Here is a 25,914-nt window from a genome sequence, read left to right on the forward strand (position 1 = left end):
AGTCCATGCATTAAGTCCAACTTTGTTGCTCAGATATCATGACAGCCTTTGTAACTTCAGATCTTTAGGGGAACTTATTGATGGGGTTCCTGATCTTATCTTGGTTTGAGATGGTGCATCAATTACTATCCAAGATCTTGCATCTCAAAGAAGAGGCAATGTTGATTGCATTCATTTTTGGGTCCTCAACTTGAGCAGCTGATTTTTCAGGATGATATTAGCATTTGCCCTCATTAATATATCTCTGGACTCTGGGATGAGTTCACAGTGAAGTCACTGTTCCGTGACGATCACCTTCTTTGCATAAGCTGAGTGCATCCTTTCATCACAGAGTAAGGACGTAAAGGTTATGGCCATACTGTGAGATGAACAGCAAGCTGAAGAAAGAGTAAACGCTACCTCTACATGTTTTTCACTCATGTATGTTGTTCAGCTCCAGCTGTAGTTCAAAGCATCCACCTTAGGTTTATGGAAAGCTGAGTTCTGGTATCTGTTGCCTCAACAGAATTGTCTAGGTGATCTAAGGTATTTGAGATGTCTTCCATGGGGTGGCAGGTATGACACAGGACTCTGTGAGACCCACACTCTTTTGGACTGGCAGGAGGATACTCTAACCCACTTGAAATGGCACCAGGCAGCTACATTTAGACAGCTGGATTGTGCCCAGTGCTTTGTAGGGACTTCTTGTGGGGTCCTGTAGGTTTATGCCTAAAGGCAGAAAAGCCTTTGACTCGGCAATGCTTTCAGAGGGGTTCCTCCTGATCCTCAGTGGCTCCTCGGTGGTCTCAGCACCTGCTGTCCCAGGGTTACTCTGGGGGACTCCCCTGCCCCTCTAGAGCAACAGCACAGAGAAAGCAGAACTTTGTTATCTGCAGGAGTCAGATACAAAGGGACAAATGTGGAGTTTCACCTGTAGGATGGGGTGAGAGGGGCTTCTACCTGCATTTGCAGCTTGGCCTCCAAGCGTGCAGTGAAAACACTCAGCCCAAGGAGGCTGAAAATGTTGCTGTGGTTCCACAGAGCTCTGGCAGGAACCTGGGAACAATTCTTTGTTTTGGCAGCAAAACAGAGTAAAATTTGTGCTTTCAGCTTCATCTTTCATTGCTACTATTCCAGCAGACTGTTAAAGCTGAAAGAGGACTGAGGCAACCCATGCCATGAAACAGTCTGCACTGGCCCAGGGGGAGCAGAGAATCTCACAGATCTTTTCCACCACTATTTTCTTCAGTTTTCATACAGGAAGACAGCTGTCACTTATTCTGTGAAACGCCACCCTCTCCTGTTACCCATTTTATTCGGCTTGCTGGAGTGGAGGAGGTGGAAAAAGGGCTCTCTAAAGGTCAGCCAGGTTAAGCATCATCAGGCAAAGAAGGACAACCTCATGGTAAGGTGTTTGTTTAGCTGCTGTAGTCATCCTCATTTAGCTGCCGTAGTCATCCTAATTTCATTTGGGTTTGCTTTCACAGGGCGACAAAACTCAATTCTGCAAACACATCTGCGCTGCAAGAACTCGACAGGATCTTCTAGAGGAGGCTGGTGTTTGCACTGGCAGGGAAAGCTCTCTCTAGCATTTAGTAATACTTAATAGTAACCCTGGTGAGCAGTTACTAACAAAAGCTGAACTGCTGAATTTCTTCACTGAATTGCCCACAAACTGCTGAGCCCTGCTAAAAAGTTGCTAATGATTCCAGCAGATGTTTCTACCTTTTTTTCCCCTCTTTTAGGACAACTTTAATGACCTACATTTTTCTTTCAACTGCTCTTCTCCTTTCCTTCCTCTCCGTGTGCCCCACCTCCACACCAGCCTCAGATTTATTTTTAAAAGCGATTGGTTTTCTGCACCGCGGGTTGCCACAGCAGCTACATAGATGCTGAAACATTTAAAAGCGTATGAAGAGCCTCAGCCCTGGCCAGGCGCCTGAGCCGATTCGGGGTGTGCCGACAAGAAGGAAATAAGCAGCTTCTGGCAGAGCTGAGATGGACCCATCAAGCACAGACGATTCACGGCGTTTGCTCCAGCTGTGCTCACCCTGTGTGAGAACCACGCTGGGCTCAACCCCGACGTGGTCAGTGGCAGCATCCACTCAACGCACATTTTGCCATCTTTGTCACCCCTCCCAGAAAGCAACTGAATTGGAGGAGATCTTGAAGCACATTGTCATGTTCTGATTTAAGCAATGGGATTATTGCTGAAACCAAAGTCATCCACTCCTTGGCACTAACGAACCAGTTCAAATTAACCTTTTCCAAGTGTATATCACAAACTCCTCCAGCGCAGCAAGGGTTCAAAGGCCAGGAGACAGGCCACTCAGTTCTTGCAATGCTGAGATCTTTCAGCTTGACCATACCTGACTTGGATGATCCTTTGAGCATAATGTAGGACTTACTTATTTCTTCAGACCTTCCTGAAGTTTATCCTTCAGAGACCATTCTGTTCTACCTGCCTTTTTAAAAAAAAATATTTTAATTTAAAAGCTGAACTATTTTGGGGTGTATTATTAGATTTTTATGGGTTGGATTCTCTGCTTGTTCTCACAAGTAAAAAGCAAATGGAAACTTGATCAGTCAAGAGAAATCACACCCGTGTGAGATGCTTGTAAAGGAGCAGAGAACAGTGCTTTGTATTGCTGGGGTGCCCACAGCTTCCATTAGAGGCTCTTTATTTATAAATATGTATTAATCCAGCCTCGAGCAAGACTGTGGCCACAGACTGACTTCTAAACCCAGTAGCAATTGACCCAAAAATGTCTGAACAAATCAAAAGACCATAAAAACAAGGAAAAAATAATCAAAGACCAGCACAAACCAAACCAATCAAGCAGATACTACCTTAAATCTGCCTTATTAAATATGATGCTCACTGAGTCATGGCTGCCCAGTGCCTTCCAGAGGGGATCATCAACAGAAAAAAATCCATCCTGAAAGATCAGTCCTAACATGAGAGACTCCTGCTGCAACAGAAATGGTTCACTGGGAGGCTTTCTCGGGTATTTTATCTCCCACAGTTAGGGCTAATTCCTAATGCAGTAAACAGGAGAAATGTTGCTGAAATATATAATTTCCCTGTATAGCTTTTGAACCTTTCTGTGAAAATTATTATTCAGCCACCTTCCCATTTGCTGTGCAAAGATTTACCAAACTCTGCATTTTAGCACATGCTTCTGCACAACCATTTCATGTCCCTAAAAGAAAAAGGGTTGTGAAAACACACCAGGTAGCAAGCACAGGGCCATCTCTCTGGTGGGCACTGAGAACCTGCTGAGTTGGGGCCTGCTTTTAGAGATGATGCTACTGGTTTAATTTCAAAGCCAAGGCAATTGTACATGTCCTTTCCTCTAGTATACAGGATGGGACACAGCTCTTGGCGACCTGAACGCACACTTAATACCCTATTAGGGTGTGGATACGCTACTCGGCTTCTTGACACTTGATCTCTCTGAGCGATTTCTCCATCCACTGACATTCAGGAGAATGCGAAGTGTGAAATGGGGGCAGAATGTGGTCTTCCCTGCCCAGCTCACTCCTCCAGCAGAATTCACGGCTGAGCTTCTTCACCGGTGCTAAGGCGTCTGTTTCTGATCCTTCCAACACTGGTGATGTCAAACTGTGTTGGTGATATTGATGGGGACATGGAGCAAGTGACTCGCACCCAGAAAGGATGTGACCACAGTGATGTGCTGTGCCTGCACAGATCTGCAGGGGCTCCTGGCAACCAGTTGTCAGCTCCATCACAGGCTTTTTTTTAAAGTTTGTCAAAGAGATGAGACCAGCAACGTGTGGCACTGTTGTGAAGACAAAAGCCCTAGCAATTACTCACTGTTTGTTCCATTTGCTCCACCTATTTTAGTAGAGTGGAGTCAGCTTGGAAAAGGGATAAATGAGAAAGACGGATGGGATGCTGAACAGCAGATAGAGCCAAGGCTTGGTGCTAGCACCTGTGAGGAGAAAGGAGATGCAACAAGGTGGCAGAGCAGCAGGGAGGCAAGAGCATCCAGGCAACTCTTTGTCATTTTGTGAGTCTCCTGCTCCAGGAAAAACACATCTAAATATGGCAAACTTTTCACGCTACATCCGGCTGCTGGTTCCAGCTCGCTGGCGTTTGGTTGAGGTCCCCGTGGCAGGCTGTCCCCTGAGCAGGGAGGGGATGTCCCCCCACGCTTGCTCCATGCCAGAGCTCAGGCTGACTCACCACACTAGGATATCAGTGTACAACAGCCAAAACCCCAGACAGCCGCTATCTCTCGTCTCTGCCAGACAAATAGGATATCCTCCACAGCGTGCGGGAGCCCAGCTGGAGCTGCTCCGTGCAGGATGTGCTCAGATGTCTGCTGGGCAACTCATCTTCGTCAGTCCCCGTGCTTGCGGGCCATGCCAGAGGCCGTATGGGTGCTGTTTATCTGCTCCGACACCCGCCGGGGCGGTCTGGCTGGGAGACAGCCCTGCCGGATGGAGTGGTGGGGGCCGGGAACTGGCTGGCTGGGCTCTGCCGTGGCATTTTCGAACATAAACAGGCCCCTGCACAGGAAACATCCACTGCTGATGAAGGAATGGGGCTCCTCGAACACGTCTGCAGCGCTAAAGCAGAGGGGCTCCTCTGTGGTTTCTCCCACTGAGATGAAGAAGGTGGTTTGGGGTTCAGTCCAACAATAACCCAGCAATAATGGGGCTCCTCGCTAGCCAGGAGACCAGCAGAACTTTTAGGGCACAGACCGCTCCAAGGGAAAAATCCACCTTAGATCTAAGTTGATTTTGCTCTGATAATTATCTCTGCTGGCTTAGATTAGGCGGTGTGAAAGCAGAGCTTTTATCCATGAACAAATCTTGCCCTAGTTTTCTGGGGATGGCCCAAAGATCCAGAGCAGAAGATCCCTGAGCTTAATCCCAGCAGCCCACTGTTTTGGGAGTCCCCTTCAGAGCCCAAATGAGGATGAACGTTAAAGAATGAGCTTGGCAAAAATGGACTTCGGAGCATCAGGTATCAAACTTCCAACTGTGCAGCGGACCCAGACTGAGATCGATGGCCTGGGAAACAAGCAGGAGCTTAGGCTTTGGCTCTGAATTGCTGTGACCACGTGGAAGTCCCTGCCCCAGTATGAGACTCCGTCTCCCCCTCTGCTGTGTCTTAAGACTGTACGTGATGTGGGGCAGCGACTGCCTCACGCTGCAGAGCAGGATCTTGGCCAGACAGTGTGACAGCTGGAAATAACAACAAATATTTCCTTGCAGTCTTGCTGCAAACCCAGGGGAGACATGCCAGCTTCGGCATGCTCCTCGTGGCACTGACAGTGAGGAGGAGTGAGATGAAGAGAGGAAATGGCTACAAGTAATTTCCAAGAAAAAAGGACAGAGAACAGTAGGGAAGTGGAGACAAACAGATTCAGTTTTGTCCTTATGATATCGAGTCACTCGGGGTATTTATAGCCTGGAAATCTACTGTGGCCACTTAATCATTTGCACTTATTGTCTCCAGCACGCAGGCTGTGCCGCGATAACCCATCATTGTTGTGACTGTGCGCCGATAATCTTCAGCACAATGGGAGGAAACACAAATGCTGGGACGGAGCTGGTGGCTGTGCCCAGTGGGACAGGCAGCAAATGTCCCCTCCTGTTCAGCGGGACAGGGCTGGGTCACCTCTGCCAGCCGGGCTCGAGGGAAGGGGCTCTTGCAGCAGAGGGATCTGCGTGACTGTGTGGAAGCAATCCAGGGTCTCCAATGTCCTGCTCTCTGTCCTCTGCCAGATATCTTCTCCCTATAATTCCTTGCAGCTGCCTGTAGCTGCTTGAAGGCACACAACAGCAGCAAACCCCATAGGTCTCCTTAATGTTTTGGGAAGAGTCCTGTTCTCATGGCTGGTAGGACCTAAAGACAGCGCTGAACACAGGCAGCTGGAGGGAGCCACGCTCGCCTGGCCCACCAGCAGCACCTCAACCAAAACAGAGGTTCACCCAGTCCTACGTAGGTGTCCAGGTAGACTGATCCACCTGCTCCACCTAAAGAAATGACTCACCTGGTCAATGAAGTTTGCACGGCTCTAGTCACTAGTGCAACTTGGCTGAGTCTGCAAACACCACACTCAGGCAGAAGGGATTTCAGCAGGGAGCAAAAAAACCACAGAAATAAAAGCATTGGCAGCTCCCAGTTTGGGATTCCCATCCACATCACCCTGAAAGATGCTGGCCCTACAGGAGCTCTTCTGGGCCTGATTTTCTGCTGGCTTTCACCTGGTTGCTGCTCTCTCAGTGTGAGAGCAGAAGCAGACACCCATGTTTTTTTCCAGGAAGGCAAAAAGTCGGCATATTAACGTGAAAACAGGATTACTACCAAGTAGCTCTCACAAATTTGGGAATGGTGCCCAGGAGGCTGAGATCTTGGAAAGACCTTAAGAACTTCCTTGGGGTACTTAACTTTATTTACTTTCCAGCGAGAGAGCCGGAAAAAATGCCAAACAAAGAGCTCCAACAACCTGACACCAGCCTGGGAGCTGCTCGGCTACTGCAACTCCCTAAGCGATGGGAGGCACAGACGCGGATTGTTTACTTTGTCAGGAAGACCTAAGGAGCAGAAAGGCATCTCTGCAGGCAAGGCAAGGAATTGCACAGAAGGCTGTTCTGGAGCTCTGTATTTCACGTTTTAACCCCTTGCTGGACATTTTCCAGGCAGGTGAGGGTGGCTTTTAAGAGACTTGAAGGATGCAGTAATGCAAAGCTGATCTACTCCACCAGTGTAGGTTCAGTTTTAAAGCATGTGTGTTCTTAGATGGACTCCTCCCTTGTCAAGCACAAGAAGGTTATTCTCTGGTGTTACACATCTCAAAACAATGGGTTTTGATAACTTGACGTGACATTTAACAGAGGGCATTTAATTGACTGGAACTGGTAATTCTAGTGATGCCAGCAACTTTGACCTCCTGACGAGCTTCTCATCCGAGCACCTTCAAGCTCTTTGCAAACTATCAATCCTTGCTTTGCTCCTGCAGTGACATTTAGCACTGTTTTACACACAGCTCGCCACCTTCACACTGACAGAAGAGTTTCAAAGAAATACAGACAAGTTCCTGAATCCTCTTCCCTGGTCCTTCTCTTCTGGTGCTCTAGCTCTCCTGTATGTCAGTTTCTCCTGTTTTTTTTTCACAGATTATGTCTTCCTCATAACAGGAAGGTGCTCTAAGCCACAGAAGGAAACCTATAGGTCCCCACACTAGTATGGTGGAGTGCTAGGGAATAGTTCTTTCGAGCTTGGGACACCAGGTAAATTCCAGTAACAGAGAGTGAAGACAGATGTGCACTCTGTGAAGAAGCCACCCTGCCTCAACACTGCTGAGGAACATCACTAATTCCCAGCCTTAATTTCCCCATTGAGCTGCACTGATTGACTGCTTCATCACTGGTGAGGCTGGTGAGGGGTCTGGAGGCCGGTGAGGGGTCTGGAGCAGCTGAGGGACCTGGGGGTGTTTAGCCTGGAGAAAAGGAGGCTGAGGGGAGACATTCTCACTCTCTGCAACTGCCTGAAAGGAGGGTATAGTATGGAGGGTGTTGGTCTCTTCTCTCAAGTAACAAGTGATAGGACAAGAGGAAACGGCCTGAAGTTGTGCCTGGGAGGTTTAGATTGGATATTAGGAAACATTTCTTCATGGAGAGGGTTGTGAAGCATTGGAACAGGCTGCCCAGGGAAGTGGTGGAGTCACCATCCATGGAGGGGTTTAAAAGACGTATAGATGAGGTGCCTAGGGACACGGTTTAATGCTAGAGTTAGGTTAATGTTGGACTCGATGATCTTAAGGGTCTCTTCGAACCAAAATGACTCTACGATCACTGCTGGCTGGGGGCTCCTTCACAAACACATCTGCCTAGGGATGAGCTGGGTGCCCAGGGGAATGGCAGAAACTGTGAAGAGAGACCAGGTCTCAGCTGGGAAGTGAGAGGTTGGAGATGACATCCTGGGGCCAAAGAGGAAAAGAGCAGCGGTAATGAGAGAGGGGGAAGCTGCTGCCTGTGTTGTTTGTGGGGCAACGTGCTGAGAGACAGACTGACACCTGGACGGACAGAAAGGCTAAAGGGAAGTGACTTCCATTTCTGCAGTGCAGTTTCTGGCTGCTCCCCATTATACCACGGCCACGGCCCTTCCCACCAAATTCTCTCCAGTTACAGGATAAAGGACCTACCTGATGACAGAAGACTCCCGCTGCTGCCGCTGATAATTTTGCCTTTACTCCCCATGTTGGCCAGCTTTGAGGTCTTGAGTGTTCCAGTTTCGGTCAGGTCAATCGCAATCTCACTCAGGCTTCTTGCAGCATGAATCTTGGACTAGACATGGACACAGGAGTCATTAATGATCCAGCGCTTCTTTAAAGCTCACAGAAGGAAAAAGTCCTTTTGTTGTGGCAGGAAACAAGCCTCCACAGCAAACTGGGATTGTTTTACAAGAATAGAAGCAATCTAGCACAGTATTCACTGCTGCACTTTTTACATTCTTAAGTGGGTACAATTCGGGCATTGCTTCCTGGTGTTTACTATTTTCTCTGCTTTGCCATGCACATTTTTCCCTCTTAAACAATGTATGGAGTCACTGTGTTACCACATACAATAAGAAATCTTCAGAAATGCCAACACAATAAACTGCAAAGCCCAAAGGCTAAAGACCATCTCTAGCATCTAAAGGAAGCCAGGAGGAGCCTTTCCAAATCTGCAGTGAGCTCTGGACCAAGGCACAGTGAGGACCTGGCTTAAATGGGCTGTCATGAGAAGCTGGAAGAAAATACTGTCAGGAAAACATGTTCAGGTTATGGTCCAGACTAACAAGCTGCATACAATATCACTACTGTGAGGGATCTCTTCAAAGCATTAACGTTACTCCAGCATGAAACAACAGCCAGCCCCAGCTCAGTAACTGGCCACACTAGAGCAAGGCGTCACTCATTGTACACCACCAAATGTCAACAACCAAGGCACCTCCAGGGAAAGTGAACGTATAGAATGGAACAAAATAGAATAGAATAGAATAGAATAGAATAGAATAGAATAGAATAGAATAGAATAGAATAGAATAGAATAGAATAGAATAGAATATTTCCATTGGAACAGACATCCAATGATCATCTAGTCTTCCTCTTATGTTAAGAGGGAAAGAGTTGACTTCCTAAGATGTCATCCTTTCTCCTTTTTGTGACCAGTACAGCCTTAAGATCACCTTGAAATAGCAGCGGCCAGACCAGGACAACCCCAAAGCCTCCCGAGTCCTCCCTCTCATTTCTGACTGGGTTATCTCCAAGCACTTCAGAAAAAAAAAAACATAAGGAAACTTTTCATTAAGCCATTGTGGAATAATCTGTCCACATGGAAAATTTCCTCCTGCCTCTTCTGAACTAATGCTTATACTCTAAAATCTATTTTATGTATTGCTTGTTGAATTTGCCTCAGGTAACAAGCCATGCTAACAAGGAGAAGCCTGACAACCAAGAAGCTCGCTGTCTGTAACATGGCACACAACGACGGCTGCTATTTGATCTCTGACCTGGAACCAGCTTCTTGCTCGCTGACTCTCATCTGGGCTCCTCAGTCATGGACGGAGAGAGTTTGGAGCTCAGCTCATCACCCAAATTGTCACAAGTCTTGTGTTGCTGAGCTTCAATTAGCCCGGACTCACTGACCAGCAATTTCTATTTCCCAGAACCCAGGCAGTTGTTGGGACATTGTGCTGAGGCTCTCCAGCCGCATAAAGACTTTTGTTCAAGAAGATGGTGAAGCCCCAGTTCACCTGAGCATTCACCTCTGCACCTCCTCAAGGCCAGAAGAGACTTTCAGCCCTCGTTGTACAGTTCAGGGGGTGGACACATCATTACAGTGCTCACAAATCAGAAGCTGATTGACATCCAGGGTGTGACCTGTTCCCACTGGAACTAACATGAGATGAGACCAGAAGGAACACTTGCCATGATGGGATTTTCAGAGTTATTTCACATCCTCGGGAAGCAGAAATCATTTTAACAAGAACTAAGGCTGAACTGATGGCTGAATGCTCACCACGCTGAGCTTCACTCTTAGCTCTGTTACTGATTTGATGTGGAGCTCTGGGAAAGACACTTATGGTTAAATCTTAGCGATTCTCTGCCTGTTTGCACGTCAATGAAATAAAAAAGGAAGTAAAAAGTCTCCCTGTTGCACACTATACTTTAAAGATTAATTTAAGACATAGAATGAAGACAGCACTGGGAGAGCCTCATACTGAATACACTCTCAGAAGTATTATGATAATTTAATATCCTTGGGTATTTATAGCCTCTGTCATTACCATTCAGAGGTACTCAAATGCCTCACAAGACTATTTCCACAACAACCCCAAGAACAGGGTGTGTGCACTCACTTATTTGAGTGCAGAGGCTGAACTACCTGCCAAGATGTCAGAGAAAATCAGGCAATCAGTACTGATCCTCTTAAACCAATGCTACAACCAGTCAGACACCCCTCATTTCTAGCAGCTCCTCTGCAAACTCAGCCCCGGTAGAAGGATAGCACTCTTTTAGCTTCTTGGATCTGAGGTTCCTGGTCAGAAACAAGGCTTGTGAAAGATGTTCTCCAAAGAGCTCTGGAAGGTTAGTTCTGGGTGAAGAGGAAGGTCCCTGCTTTTATCTAATGATATTTCCTGCTACTTGAGTTTTGACAAGGAGCCTGAACACAAACTGGTGTCTTGCTGCAACGTGCTATTTGGTGATTTATCCCCTGCAGGTGCATACACGCTGTATGACCCTACATATATGTAAGGTTATTTATATAAAAGGTATATATACCACAGGAACAGCCAAACGCAGTATCTGCCTAACCCAATATACTGAGTCCTCACAGCAGATGTCTAGGAGAGGTGCAAACCCCAAGTCTGCACAGGCAGATCCTGCGGTCCCGTTCTGCGAGGCAGTGGTTTTCCTGTATTTGTAGGATAGTTACAGCGAGAAGCCCTGTAGTTTATTTCCACTCATGTTCAGACTGCAAATTAGAGCACACTCTGGCCCTACCTGTTTGACTAGGCACCAACCAAAAGGCTGAAGGAAGGCAATGCAGCTGGAGGCTGCAGTCCTGGCCAGCACGCCAAGCCAGCAGCAGCTGGAAGCATGTCCTACAGATGAAAAAATACCGTAAGACCGTAGCCTGGCATCCCTGGAGCCAGGAGGGAGGAAAAAACAGAAGAGAGCAGATAGGGGATCAGCAGGGCAGAATGATCTTCCTCCACAGAGGGTGCAATCCAAACCTGCTAAAGCCACCAGGTGAAGGTTTTAGATCCGACCGCAGTTGTGCTAATGGTGCCTTGCTCTGAACAGTTGGGATGAAGCATCTCCTGAAAGCAGTGGGGTTAATTTGCCATGCTGCTCAAGCCCTGCTGCCTCCAGCAATGCCAATCAGCATTGGGTGGTCTTGTGCTTTGGACGGCTGCTCATCAGCAGCAGGAATCAGACCAACAGCTCATTTCATACAGGCCACTGAGCAGCAGCCAGCACAAGGCCTGGCCTAGACTTGGTACTGACAGCACAATAGCAGAGAGCTAGATTACACCCCATTAGCGCTCCCCCAGGCCCTGCATCCCTCCAGGCTCAAAAATTTTAAAGCACTTAGCGTAGAGCTGCCAAGTCTCATTTACATGGAGGTAGACTGGCTCATTCATGAGTCATTTTGAAGCACGGGGCCAAACTGATCCCTGGTGCTGTTCTGACAGGGTCAGAGGGTGAAGAAAAATCCATCAGTGAAATGCAAAAGTAGATGGATAAGAGGGATGAATTTATCCCTCTTGCTTGCAGTGATGGGGCTGTGCTGCAGGTGATTTTTTAGAAATCCCTGGCCTATTTTCTTCCGGTTCATTCCGCCAAAAAGCCTCATGCTTGGAGGAATGTGCTGTTGGAAATTCCCACTAAAAGGGATTTCTCAAGGCTTCTAGGACAAGTGCTTGATTGACTTGGTGCAGTCAACAGAGCAAAGATGTGCCTTCAAGTCCTGCTGCCTCTGTCTCCTGAAAAAAAGGGAAGCTGACAGGAGTTCTGCACACTGACATGTTCACTCGGAAAGCTGGGGATCTTTTCAGTCTCCACGTTACGCTTCGATTGCAGGGAGAGAGAGACAGATCAGCGGGGAGCGAGACGCTGGGAACTCAGCGAGCTGGCAGGAGTTCAACACGGAGTGAGGCTGCAAAGAAGGCTGGGACCTCACTTCTTTACAAAAGGGTCAAAATCCAGACAAAGCTGATTTTATTTCTTTTTAAAATCAAGTGAAAGGGCTTTTTCCAGTGGAGCTGTGCAGAAGGTTCAGACGCAACTGGTGCCCAGTTATGTGAGGAGGAAGGAGTTCAGGCTTGCTTTATCACTATGTCATATCTCCTGCCATTTTATCAACATCACTCTAGTGTCATCAATTGCAGTCATCTCTAGCAGTCTGTTTCTTCTAAGCTTGTTTTTATTTTTCTTTCTTTTGTCAACATACGAAATGCCAAATTTTAACATGAAAGGAGAGAATATCTAAGTTTTGCTTTGAAGATGGGGATTCAACTGAAGTGGGGACTGAGATTTAAGGGGGTGTGAACTCATGCGTCCCGAAACTCAAATAAATGTTTGTCTACATCCTTGAGAGCTGAAACAAAGACATTTCACATCACCCTACTCTGGAGTATGTTTTACTCATTTTCAAAAGCAAAGCGCACATGAGTACAGCGTCCTGAAGTGACCAGCACGGCGAAATGAACTGACCAATTAAAATTGATGAATCTATCAATCTTGACAGTGTCACGTCAAAGACAAGGACAACAGACTAAGATACCAGCTCCCTTAAGAGAAAGGGACAAAAATATTTGTATGCCTTAACTTCAAAGCCTCAGTGTGACCACTGGGATTATTGTGACAAAGCACACTGACATGGTCACAGACATGACAGGTTGACGGACGAGGGCTGGTGGGTGGTGCTGTCCGTAGGAGTGTGAGAGAGGGGAGATCAGATTGAAACACAATCTGCCAACAACAAAAGAAGGCACTGAAGGGAAGTCCTGGGCATTTAAGAGACCCAGTTTCTTACCAAAGAAATGGGAGGAGGGGGGGAATCTCCTTTTGTTTGTTGGTTGCTTGTGACCTAAATACCTTGCAGCTAGATCAGCAAATCCATCTGGCTAAAAGTAAAAAAAAAAAAAAACCAACAACTTCTGTTTGTTTGGAGAGTTGGTTTTGTTGAGAGCAAAACAGAGAGGGCTATGCATTGCCCTGCTGCTGCTGAGCAGAGCAGGGGGACAGGAATGCATTACCTGGTATCAGGTGAGCGTGCAATTTTGTCCATACTCACAGCTGGCACTTAGGCAGGGCTGAGGAATTAGTTATGCCCCTAAATTCAATACAGCTCACAGCAACTATGATTAATCATGTTTTTTTGCATTAGATGGGACATGGCCAAAGTGGGTTTAACCATGTGTTCTGTCCAAGGCATCCAAAAGTCCTACCCACTCTACAATAAAGTCACAGAGATCATGGTGGGGACAGCAATGTCAGGAGGATTTAGAGTGAGCTGGACTAATAGCACACTGGTGGCCCTTCGCATAATTTCAGCAAGCCAATTCAATTCATTGAACTGGCAGAAAAATAACATAGCAAAGAAAAACAGGAAAAATATTTTTTCCACCAGTTTAGTGGGCTGAAATGGCTCATGAAGGGACCTGATAAGCCAGGGCTTCTGCAAGGGAGGGAGCAGCTTCTGCCTGAAAATGTGGACACTGCTTTCAACAACAGCAGGATGTTGTTTCAGATATTTGGAGGAATATCACCCTGCCCATTCCTGCCACCTCACCAGAGATGGGGGGCAATGCAGGCTGTATAAGAAGGTAGCCACTCAATACAGACTGTCTTTGTAAAATTTTACACCAGCGTGCTTGCAGGGAGAGGGGCATCTGCATGAGAAGTCTCAAAGTGATCTCAAAGTGATCAAAGTGATCTCCTGCTGCTCTGGGTATGCCTAAAATTACTGTTGATGAAAGGAATTAGAATGAGAGCACACAGTCCTTTGGTTTCAAGGTGGTTTCCTTTGTGTATTGAGCGGCCTTTTGTGCAGCATCAGATCAAGACAGTTCCTTGTAGGGCTAGGCTGTCAGCATCCTGTCCCCCTTCTTCTGTTCTGAGATTCTGTGTGGAGACAGAAATAATACCCCTACCCCTCATTTCTAGGAAAATATGATAGTAAAAAGCAAGGAACAGCAAGAAGGATTCAGAAACAGGCGTACAGTGTGAAGCTACTTTGAACTCAGTTATTGGAAGCTGCCCTAACTTTATGACAGAGTTCAAGAACCAGAAGACATGTGGAAACCATCCAGACAGGGACACGACCATATCTGCCTGTAAACTTCAGCTCCTCCAATTTGGCCGCAGTTCAGTACAACCTTTCCCTCAATCCTCACTCCCATAGACATGAATTCGATACAAATTCCCTCAGTCTCGCCAAAGCCAGCAGATATTTAGAGTCAATTTGCCTTGTTTTTTGACCTCAAGTAGAAAGGGAGGACAGGAAAAGAGCCACCATCTGGACTCGACCTTGCTGAGACCGTGGAGAGTGAGAAGAACTGAATCACCCACCACAACAGGCACTTCCAACTCCAACATGCTTACCTTGCTCTGCTTTCTGTCCAGGTAGAACTGGTGTTGACTAATGGCCATAGCCCAGATAGACTTTATTAGAGCTGGACAGGCGTACCACGTGTGCACAGCGATGCCACTATGCCCAAAAGTCCTCCTGGTCACAGATGCCCTGGAGAAGAGAAAAGAATGAGCTGGGGTTACACCAAGGTCTCCTCAGATTGTTTTCTGTGGCAGAACCTATCATAAATCTCACAGTAAAAACTGCTGTCTTTATTGCACACACCCTTGTGCTACTGGGAAAAAAATGCTTAGAGAACAGCAATAAGTAGCTACTCAAGCCAGGACAGCATTTACTTTAAATAACTCCTCAAGTTTGCAAGTTCCGGAGGACTAACAGTAAAGATCATCCAGTTAGTCCAGTTCAGACTGTATTCCTGGGTTTGGCTGAGCTGATGCTGACCTGCTCCATGTCCCAGGGGAGTCACCAATGCCAGAGCATGTCTCATCACATGCTGAGACACCTGAGGCCAAGTCCGCACACCCTCCACTACCTCTGGCTTTGGATAGTGACTGTCAAATATTAGGATCCAGGTGACAACTAAAAATCCACAGGATCGTTTAGAGAATGTGGGAGAAATTCTTCAGGTATCTTGATTTCCCCACTTGTAAACAGAGGTAGCAAGACTTGCCATGTGGGATGGGAAAGGGGAGTTGTGAGGCTCGAGGAGGTCTGCCTAGTGCCCTGGAGAGAAGAATGTTACTCAGCGATTAGCGGAGTGAATATAAAAACAGGAAAAATAAGAGCCAAATGTTTCCTTTCTGGGACTCCCAATTGTCCTCGAATATTAATAGCAAAAAACACAGTTTAGGTTTCCCCATGCTTTCACAGCTGTACAAAACTGCTTGATTATTCCTTCCCACCCCTCAACTCTAACCACACCAGCAGAGCCCCTGACACCAGCACGCCCAGTCTCACAGTGTCCTGGTCTGTAGAACCCTCCCTGTGCTGGGATGTAGCACTGGCTGGAGCAAAACAAGCCACTGATCTATGAAGCCCCAAATAAAGGAGGTCCTCCTCTCTGGTGTGTTAAGAAGAATCTTGCGGTGGAGTAGAATTATGAAATGAATGTGAACACGGGTACAGAGACCAGCACAGAAACATGGTCTGAGACAACTGGGATCTCATGTTTCAGTGTTACCCTGGGCTGAGCCCTTTCCATGTGACTGGAGCAGAAGACCTTGTCCTGTTGTATTGTTCTTGTGAGAAAACTCTCCACGGATGCAGCAGGACGGCAGCTGATGGTCCTAGTGAGGATGGGCGCTGGGCTGCCTGATCTCTGTCACTGGGCAGGGAACCAAGGCTGTGCTGGGAGGTACTCCTGAAGCTGAGGCTGGAGAGGGGATCCAACTCTGGATGCTTTATGTTGGTTTAAGGGACACAAACCATGGCAGCACATCGGTATATAAAGCGCTAAGCCATTAAGGCACCCAAACATGGGCTAAGGCCTTAATTCTGGTGTCATCCTATTCAGTTCAAACGCAGTTACTTGTTTTGAAGTCTCAGAAACATACTCTGCAAGACACTCATCTTCTCATCGTAAAAGCAGTGATTTCCAATTTTTTTTCTTTTTGGGATTTGTTCATGTTTCCCATCAAAACTGCAGACCCCGATAGAAAGTCTGCAGACTTAGCTGGTTAGAGCTGTGGACTTTTCACAACTGTCTTTCAGGGACCTGTGAGAGATGGGCCATGGGTGCTTTTTCCATGACTTCCCTCCACATGTGCCACATGCGCTATCGAATTAACCCCGTTGATACCCCTTAAAACATATCCTTTCTCTCCTTTGTGGGATAAGTAACCATGATGAAGAGAGGTTAAATGGCTTGTTTGGGACAGGAAGCCACGGGCAGAGGCAGGGCTTAAAAACATACACTGTGCTGCCCAGCCCTGGCCACAACCACGGAGCTGTGCTTGATCTTCTGCGAGTGCGGCTTCGCTGACTCAGGCTCTGGTTTGGCTACACAGAGAGGAATGCGGAGGGAGCAGTGTGTTGGCTACTCCTCTGCCTCCACACGCCCAAAAACTCCTCGCAGGAGTCCATCCCATGTGGCTGGGAGACCACGACCAGAGCTGGGTTCCCACCACACCACTGCAATGTGCCTTGCTGCTTTACACTGGTGGTACTCTCTGGATGTGAAAACCAACCAACCGAATTCCCTTGCAGCGAGAAAGTACCAGGCTGACAACCTGGGACAGGGTTTTGTCCTCCTGGTGTTGATTCAGAGGAACAGCACAACAGAAGAAAAAACGGAAGCTGTTCTGTGTCAGTAATTTCTATCATCAAAATATAAACAAGACAGAAGAGGTTCCTTCGTTTGGTCACATTTCATGCATAGTACTGAGTTGCAAACATCATCATGATTTTAACTTCCCAGAGCTATTTGCCGTCTGTTCCTTGGAATCGCTGCTTATAGGCAATGGCCAGCCTGGGCATTCAGGGGCTTCTGGCTGCTGGTTGCCTGCAACACGCGTTTCTGCCGCCTCACCCGCTGCCGGAGGCTCGGCAAGGGAAGGAGCACACTACCCCCAGCTCCTGCTGCTGGAAGATCTCCCAGCGTATTCTCAACTTCGGGAATTCGCTCTGCTAGGTTTCATGCGACTATTTACATGCTTAATATTAAGCAGATGCTTCAAGGCTCTGCTGACCTGGAGCTGCGGAATGGTACGAGCTGCTCTGCTCAGTTTTTGCTTTAACAAAACGCACCTACGGAGACTGGCACTGTTGTGTTGGTGTGACTATGTCCATATCAGGGCAAATAGGTACAGAAACTGCATGCAAAATTCCCCAAATAAAAATACATATATTCGTACACAGATAGGCACGGGAAACGGGTGAAACAGGATCACAGCTGAGCGATCAGCAAAATACGGTACTACAAGAAGCACATCAAATCAGTCTGGGAAGAGAGCTGGTTTCCATCAGCCGTATTCATACTTTGCAAGTGGGACATTGCTTTTAACGAGAACAACTTACAGAGCAATGTACACACTGTTCACTGTCTGCAATAACCACCCACTAACGCAAACGAACACGGGGTTCGGAACACACTGATTAGATGCAACACAGGCACTTGAATTCACTCTCGCCCACGTTAGATCTGTAAAGTAAGAAAAAAAAGACTCCTATGCCAAAAAGACTGATGGGCTTTCATCCAGACTGCTGGTAAATCTCTGGTACCGTGCCATTCCTTTCAGTTGCACTACTGAATATTTATTTACAAGGAAGCATGTGAGTACAAAATCTGGCGGCCATCTGCGGGCTCCAAGTGCAACACGGGGGCAAGGTAAACCCCCTTCCACGCACAGAGGTGCCGGCACTGCAGCTGGATCACCGGAGCTGCACAGCCCCGGTGCTCAGAAGGTGCCAAAACAGAGGGAAGGAAAAAAAAAAAATACCGCTAAGAGTCGAGGGGAAACACATCCTCAAAAACACCTACCTGAACCCAAAATGTGCCGCTGAAGGAAGTGGCAGCCCTCGGCTCAGTACCCGCTGCCCTTTGCTTACGGGATTCCCAGATACTAAGTGCTGCAAACCCTGTACAGTGGTGGGAGCGTGGCTCGGCACTGCAAAGCTCGGCTCTGCAAAGCCTGGCTCGGCATGGCTCAGCCCGGGTCGGCAGTGCAAAGCCCGTCTTGGCATGGCTTAGCCGAGCTGGGCATGGCTCAGCCCAGGTCGGCAGTGCAAAGCCCAGCTCGGCATGGCACAGGATGGCTCAGCCCAGTTTGGCATGGCTCAGCCCAGCTTGGCACTGCAAAGCCCGGCTCAGCATGGCTCAGCCCAGCTGGGCATGGCTCAGATTGGCTCGGCACTGCAAAACCCGGCTTGGCACGGTGCAGCATGGCTCAGTCGAGCTGGGCATGGCTCAGCCCAACTCGGCACTGCAAAGCCCGGCTCGGCATGGCTCAGCCCAGCTCGGCACTGCAAAGCCCGGCTCGTCTCGGCTCTCACCTGCGCGGGTCATGCACCTCCACTGAGAACTTCTTCTCGCGGAAATAGAGGTTCTCCAACTGCCTCCATTGGAAGATCTGCGGAGAGAAGAAGGGGGTGAGGCAGCTCCGCGCAAACCCCCGCCCAGCCCTGCCCGCCGCTCCGCTTCCTCCCGGCGCCGCGGCGGGGCTGCCCCGCTCCGCTCCGCTCCGCTCCGCCCCGGCCCGGCCCCGCGTCCCGCCCAGCAGCCGCGGGGCAGCCCCGGGGGCGGGCAGCGCCCTCCCGCCCGACCCCCGCTGCCTGCGGCGGGCTCGGTGCCGCCGGAGGGGCAGGCGGGGAAGGGAGCCGGTTTCACTTTCCAGGGAGAAGTGCGGTTTAAACACATGCAAGCCACGGGAAAACCGGGATTCAGCCGCCTTTTTTCCTTGGAGGGCGGGTGGCTGGCACAGCAGCCTTTCCCTCGGATGCCGTGCGTGTGCAGCACAGACCTCGGAGGGGTCTGGCTGGGGAGGAGAGACCCCCACAGGGGCAATTTGCACCGCTCCACTGAAGTATGATACCCAGCTCTGCTTTTACGCCTGCAATCAACGTACAACTTCACACCATCATAAGCCAAGCAGTGTCAGTTCATCTGTCCCAGGCGCTGGCGCACTCGTGTTGGTGGTGCCCAGGGCTGCAGCGTGCTCCCGGCGGCACGAAACACAGCAATAAGTCACATTCCTGCCTCCATTTTACAGGCTGCCCCACTGGGGCATCTCAAAGCACTATGTAGACGAAGCCCAACGCTATCACCAAGGGGGGAAACTGAGGCATGAAGCAGGTAACTGACTTGCCCATGGTCACAGGAGTGAAATTCAGCTCTCCTGGGTTGCTGGCTGTGTCAGCACAGGCCAAGGGGTCGCTGCCTGCCCATGGAGCATATGATGCCCTCACGCAGTCCTTGTACCCACACCTCAGCTGTGAAGTGACCCTCACCTCCCAGGGAGGTGGGACAACTGGTCACAGAAGCAGCACGAAGGACGCGATGACTGCAAACCACCGTGTCAGCTCTGCAAACCACCTCACTGTCACCGCCGCAGACAGGTCCACCGCCGATCCTCTTTACAAATGAGTAAGCCAAAATTCAAACCCTGGCTTCCAGGCTGCTAATCCACAAGGAGGAGGCAGCTTCCAACCCCTGGGCATCTTGTGCTTCAGCTTCCCTGTGCTGCCCCCAGCAAGTAACCTCGCTGGGGAGCAGAGCCAGCAGAGCCTTCCCTGATTTATAACTCCCTCTCCCACTACGAGCAGCTTCTGTGGAGTTCCTGTCCTACCCCCAAGGAAGGCGCTGGCTCCTGCCTTTCCGAGATAAGCCGCTTGCCAGTGTCAGCGCTCTGGAGATAAGTAAACAGGAGGCGTAATTTGATTTGCACTGATTAAGCTGCTGATGGAGCTGAAATCTAGATAATAAAACAAGCCACGGGGAGGACTCAAAATTTTCTTCTTGCTAATATTTCAGGTGCAGCAAAACTGAAAATATTTGTGTTTGTAAAAGTTTCTAGCCAGGAGGTTTGTTTCATTTTGTGTGTGAATTTTATTTTGTTTTCTTTTTCTGTAAGGGATGTTGGAAGCTAGGATGGGATAAGGAGGTCTGCATCGCAGAAGGGTAGGGGAGGAAGGGGGTCAGGATGGATGGGAAGCTTGCAATGATGGGTTACACTGTCCTTAGAGGATTATTTTATTCCTCCATTAGAAAAATTAATTGCTGCCTGAAAGTCATAATAACCAAACAGAGCACAGAAATACCCAGTATTTTACCCACCAAGAGAGGACAGACATGGGGTGAAAGGGTTAAGCTGGGAGCTGAGCTCTGAACACGAAGTCTGTCTCCACTGCAAGCGCCCCGCACTGCAGCCGAGCTTCAAAGGCACGAAAAGGAAGTTTGGGGCTGAAACTCCCACTGACAACAACAGGGGTCAAGCCTGAGACTGCCATGTAGGCTGCTGAAAACACCCCTCCCTGCTTCCAGATGCCCGTCCGCAAGGCGGGGAAGATAACGTGTCCGTGCCGCACAACATGTGCAGAGGACGTGTTTGGGAGGCACTCAGACATGTGGAACACATAAGAGTCTTAAAAAAAACAACAGATCACACCCTTCAGAAAATATCCCTCTGTCCCTGGGTCTCCCATTGTCATTTACGACTAAACTTTGGTGCGGCGCAGAAGGAATTTGAAACCCTTTTCCGAGCTGTTGGCAGCCGCTCTCCTCCCCATCCTCCTCCCTCAGACTCTGCTGGACTGTCCCCTGTGCTCCAATCCTTTCCTATTTTATCCTCTCTGCTACCAAACCTCACAGTGCTCAGTTCGTTAACTGCAGCACCGTTTCCCTTCGAGGATAAACTCCAACTGTCCAAACACGCAGGGCTCTGGGGGAACTGTTCAGATGACCCAATTCGGTGCTGTTTTCCATGCTCCGGGGTATCCTGCCTGGCCTGGGCTGCTGCCGTAGGGCTGGTGCCGTGTCTGCCAGCCCCATGCAGATGTCTTGAATCCCCAGCAAATCCTAAAATGGCATTAGACACCTGCATTTTGGGCACTGAAGCAGCTTCCCAGATCACTGCACTTTTATATTGAGTTTCTTCATTTTTCTTGGCAGGGTGCAGAAGGAGGCAAATCCAAACTCTTGGGAGGGAGGGGGTGAAAGCGACCCCACAACCTGAATTTGTGTCTTTTTTCCATAGCCCTGCTCTCCAGAACATACACGTGCATTTCACCATTGCTGTAACCGCTCTCCCTTTGCTCCCCAAATATTATTCTGCAGCCTCCCACTCTTTTTGCCCACGTTGATCTGAGAGGTCTCTATCCATAAGGAATTCAATCTACAAAAATCTGAATACCCACAAGAAAGTATCTGCTTTCCTGTTAGCTGATCACAACCCCTCAGGAGAAACAAAGCCTAAGGTCTCCCTTCAGCCAGACCTCCTAATGTAAGCAAGCTGTTCCCTTCACCAGTTGCCCAGCTTACATATGGTTTCAAATTGATGTTGTTAATTCAGTGACAGATGCATGAGGTGCCATTAGTGCATCTTCTTGAATGGAAACGTAATTTTTACCCATCAAGATGCTTTTACCACACTGGTGCTTGCAACCTTCACTGGGGAATATGAGCCACAGCAGGGACTGGTCATAATTTCAACAGGGTCTTGTGGAAATGCAGCGACAACAGATGAGTGCTGGTTTGGGGCTAGTTTGAGTCAAAGCATCTCTGTTCATAGCTGGTTTGCCTCTTCCTACGCTGAGGCTGGGTCTGGTTTTGGGTTATTTGGCTTATGATTGCCTTTGGTTGACCATAGAATCATAGAATAGTTTGGGTTGGAAGGGACCTTCACAGCTTATCCAGTCCAACCCCCCTGCCATGAGCAGGGACATCTTCACCCAGATCAGGTTGCTCAGAGCCCCGTCCAGGGATGGGGCATCCACCACCTCTCTGGGCAACCTGGGCAAGGGTTTTACCACCCTCATTGTAAAAAAATTCTTTCTCATGTCTAGCCTGAATCTCCCCTCTTTTAGTTTAAAACCACTACGCCTTGCCCTATTGCAACAGGCCTTGTTAAAAAGTCTGTCCCCATCTTTCTTATAGGCCCTTTTGATTTTCAGGGCTGAATCCAACACCTGCCCTTCTGCGTGGGACAATTCATATTGGCTTTTTCTGGTGTTGTATTAGGGGCATACCGACTTTCATCAGACAAAAGGTACCTCATAGCAGGGACTCGACAGCATCTTCCCAAGCATGCTGGACATGAGGCTTAGGAGACTAAAGTAACTCAGAAGTACAAGCTGAGAGCACAGTTCCTCTGCCGTTTAGTAGCTGCCTTCACTCAGAGCCCACAGACAAGGGGATAATTAGTGGTGCTTGCGGTGGGGTGAGCTTCTGTGATGTGGTGGTTTGCCTGCTGGGATCTCTTCTGAGGTTAGCAGCCTATTTGGGATCATGCAGCACTAGGCAGCTTCAGATGGGAACAATTTTTGGTAGTGGCCATCATTACAGGCTGCACATGAGATCATTTAATCTTCACTAGATACTTAAGGAAGTCTCCCTGAGACTGGCTTTTGAGCACAGCTGCACATTGATGCGTGCATGTGAAATGGAAAGGGGTACTTAAAAAGAAGAAAAGAATTACCCTTATTCCTGCCTTCTCCGGGGGGACTGTCCCCACTGTGGGCTCTGTTGCATTCTGCCAATAAAACTGGAAACAATGCCCTCACTTGAATTTGCAAGACTGCTTATCAACATGCAAACATTCAAGGGAATAATTGTTCCCTGTCGGACCATGTGTACTCTTTCAAATATGCTGGGGTAGGTGGGGAGGCTGTGGTGGGGAAGCCAGTGCCAAAAATGGCTTTTCTGCAAATCTGGCAGCCTAGAAGAGGAGCCAGGGGAGAGATGTGAGTTGCGCATGGTGCACTGCAGAGAATTCAGGTGCAAACTACAGGAATTTTCTCATTGGAAACCCCTTCCAAGAGGCAGGTGAGCTTGCCAGGCACCAGATGTTTGTGACTAGTTACAAAGAGCTGCAGTCAAAGCCCTTCAGATGCAAGCTTCTTTTGTGAACACACTTGTGGTTTGCTGGCTGCTCCCTAATTAAGCTGAGCCCAGAGGATAGGAGGCCCAGGGATCTGCATCCATTTGAGCCATGTGAATCTGAGGAAGGTTTTTACCATTTTTATTGACTGTGGGGCCAGTGCCGTGGAGTTTGCACACAACAGGAGGTAGGGTCAATGTAAGAACATTTGAAAAATGCCAGAGGCTCCTGATAAAGAAGGGAGAGTTTTTTGTGAATGAAATGTAGGGGAGTGTTTCTGGCTTAGTCACTCATGTCCTGGGTGACCTGGACTTCGCTGAGGTGTGGGGACCTGAGTCGTGCTCTGTCCCTTTGTGCTCGGGAAGCCTTGCCTGAGTATTCAGTGGAGGGACCATGCCCTACATTTGGGAACCCCTGGCAGTAATGAGGCTGTTGTTGGCTCCTGTGTTGTCCTGGAGCTCAGGGACAGGACAGAGAATTGCTGAAGGGCAGCACTGGTCGTTGGTACATAGTGCTCTCTGGATTATGGTTCCTAGAGAAACATACCCAAATAGTACCTTTTGGAGCAATTCTCAGCTTCTCCATCCTGGGGTTGAGGTACTGGGTCCCTGATACTGTCTTCTGCCTGGGAACACAGTGTGAACCATTTTGCATTGGGTCTATTAAGACGGGGCACAAGCAGAATAAGGTTACTCAGTGATGCACATGCTCTCAGGGGTTTCAGATTTCACAGCTGGTGGCTGTTCAGAATTAAACCATTTGCAGAAGTCTGCAGAGGATCTACTTGCTGTTTGACTGCTCTCTTTGGCGACCTAAAAGGGTTTTACAAAGGAGATGGAGACAGACTTTTCTCAGAGGCACCCAGCTACAAGATAAGAGACAATGGACATGGGTTGTGGCAAGAGAAATTCTGACTAGATATATGAAAAAAAACCCAAACAAACACAATCAGTGAAGGTCATCGTCATCAAACATTAGGGCCATGAGTAAGCTGATCAAACTCTGAAGTTGGCCTGACTTTGAGCAGGAGGTTGGGCTCTAGGCATTTTGCTCTGTATTTTTCTTTGATTCTAAGCATCTAATAAATGACCAACTGTAATTGCTCTTGGACTTACTGACCTACATGGCATCTATCAGTCCTTTAAGTCTTGCCGCTTCTTAGATGATTAATGCCTTGTTAAATCATACTATGCAAAAGGAACAATCACCCCCCAAATGCACTCATTGCCACCCAGACTGGATACTCTGAAAGGCTTCTAGGAAAGGCAGAGAAATAACATGGCACATTTCTAACAGCCCAAATGCAACCCCTTCCCTCGCCTACGCTGTGGGCAAGAGCCAGCCCTGGATGACATCCTGACCCTAAAACTGGTACTAAACAATAGAACTAAACAATGACAGTATTTTCACACAGCTTGCCTGAGTGCAGCTACAAACTCCCAAGTCTTTTGTTTTGCAGTTTAAAGACAAAACAAACGTAACAAAAAAATTCCCCCTTGGAAATGTAATTCCCTCCACTGAACAAACCAGCAAGCAAAATTCTAGGGGCTGAGTTATGCAGGAGGTCAGAGTGAAGGTTATGAGCGGTCCCTTTTTGGCCTTAAACTCTATGAAAATCACAGTTCCAGCTAAGTCAATGGCAGTTTTGTCCCAGTGATTTCAGTGGGGCCATGGTTTCCAGGCACAGATTTGTGTTCTGCCTCAAGCCAACCCTGCTCCCATCAATCATACCTCTGTCAAACTAGTTCGAGTGAATGAGGAAGGATTTGGTCCAGGCAGAACAGCAGCATCTCAGCTCAAACAAATGGACTCTTGTTTCAGGGCCAGATTTACCAAGAGATTTCCGTGGGCTGTCACCTGTGAATTAGTGTGACCCATTGCTGAGGGTGCCCCCAGGTCATGAGATGGAGATGCTGCTGCACCATAACTTAGCCCTCCATCCTTCCACACTTCCATTCATCTCTGTATTTCTATTAGTTTGGGGTATTTTTTTTTCTTTCACTTCCCAAAACAAAAAAAGTGAAAGGTTTCCTGTGTGATTTGATGTGGGAAACAACCCCACCAATGATCTTCCCAGAGGCTTGTCGTCCACCCTTCCCCCATGGAATGAGAGCGTGGCTTGGCAAAGTGGGACTTTCAGTGGTCTGTCAGCAATCCCAGCTCACTGTCTAATTACTTCTTCCCCTCAGGCTTCAGGACTCTTTTTGTGCCAAACAGACAAACAATTTCTGGTCCAATTTCAGATCCGTTTTGCTGTGTGCTCTTTTCATGGGACCACACCACCCAACAAACATTTCTGGCTTGACCAAACAGAAATTGAGTCTAGATCTATATAATCACCACTTTGCATTCATTTCCATTATGGAGAGACAATTCCTTATTAAATTTCAAAGTGGTTTATTGGCTCAGAGAGACAGCAAAGCATCAGGTCACAAAGGGAAGAGCCGCTATTTGGACAAAGCATTATTTGTCTACATAACGCAGCTTGCTATTTGTGTCTATAACTGTATAGAGACTGGGAGATCAGACTTTGATTTTATACACAACCAAGTCCACCTTGGCTGCACATATCTATCTGGTAGATGCTGTTAAATATTGCATTGCTGTCACCATGCTGGGTGTGTCAAAATCAATACGTTTACAGAGAACTTTTTTCCTTGTTCTTATAAGTTAAATTTTCTCCCTTTTATCCTCTGCAGGCAAATCAAAGCGACTAGATCTTCATGTATTGAAGATCTCTCCTTTCTGACACAATATACTATGTATTAGATAAAGAATT

At 48.1% G+C, this 25,914-nt stretch overlaps 1 protein-coding gene across 2 annotated transcripts in view; it reads right to left on the reverse strand.

Annotated features, from left to right (window-relative positions):
- The window catches only part of FRMD4A (FERM domain containing 4A), a 231,693-nt gene that overhangs the window by 24,138 nt on the left and 181,641 nt on the right, over nucleotides 1–25,914 (reverse strand). For both annotated transcript variants that reach the window (XM_065637321.1, XM_065637330.1), the window contains exons 12-14: nucleotides 18,595–18,671; nucleotides 14,616–14,754; nucleotides 8,163–8,304 (exon numbers count right to left, since the gene is read on the reverse strand). In XM_065637321.1, coding sequence (XP_065493393.1) covers nucleotides 8,163–8,304; nucleotides 14,616–14,754; nucleotides 18,595–18,671 — 358 coding nt within the window. The remainder of the gene's footprint in view (nucleotides 1–8,162; nucleotides 8,305–14,615; nucleotides 14,755–18,594; nucleotides 18,672–25,914) is intronic.

The sequence above is a fragment of the Caloenas nicobarica genome, chromosome 1 (genome assembly GCF_036013445.1).
Source record: "Caloenas nicobarica isolate bCalNic1 chromosome 1, bCalNic1.hap1, whole genome shotgun sequence".
NCBI lineage: Eukaryota > Metazoa > Chordata > Aves > Columbiformes > Columbidae > Caloenas > Caloenas nicobarica.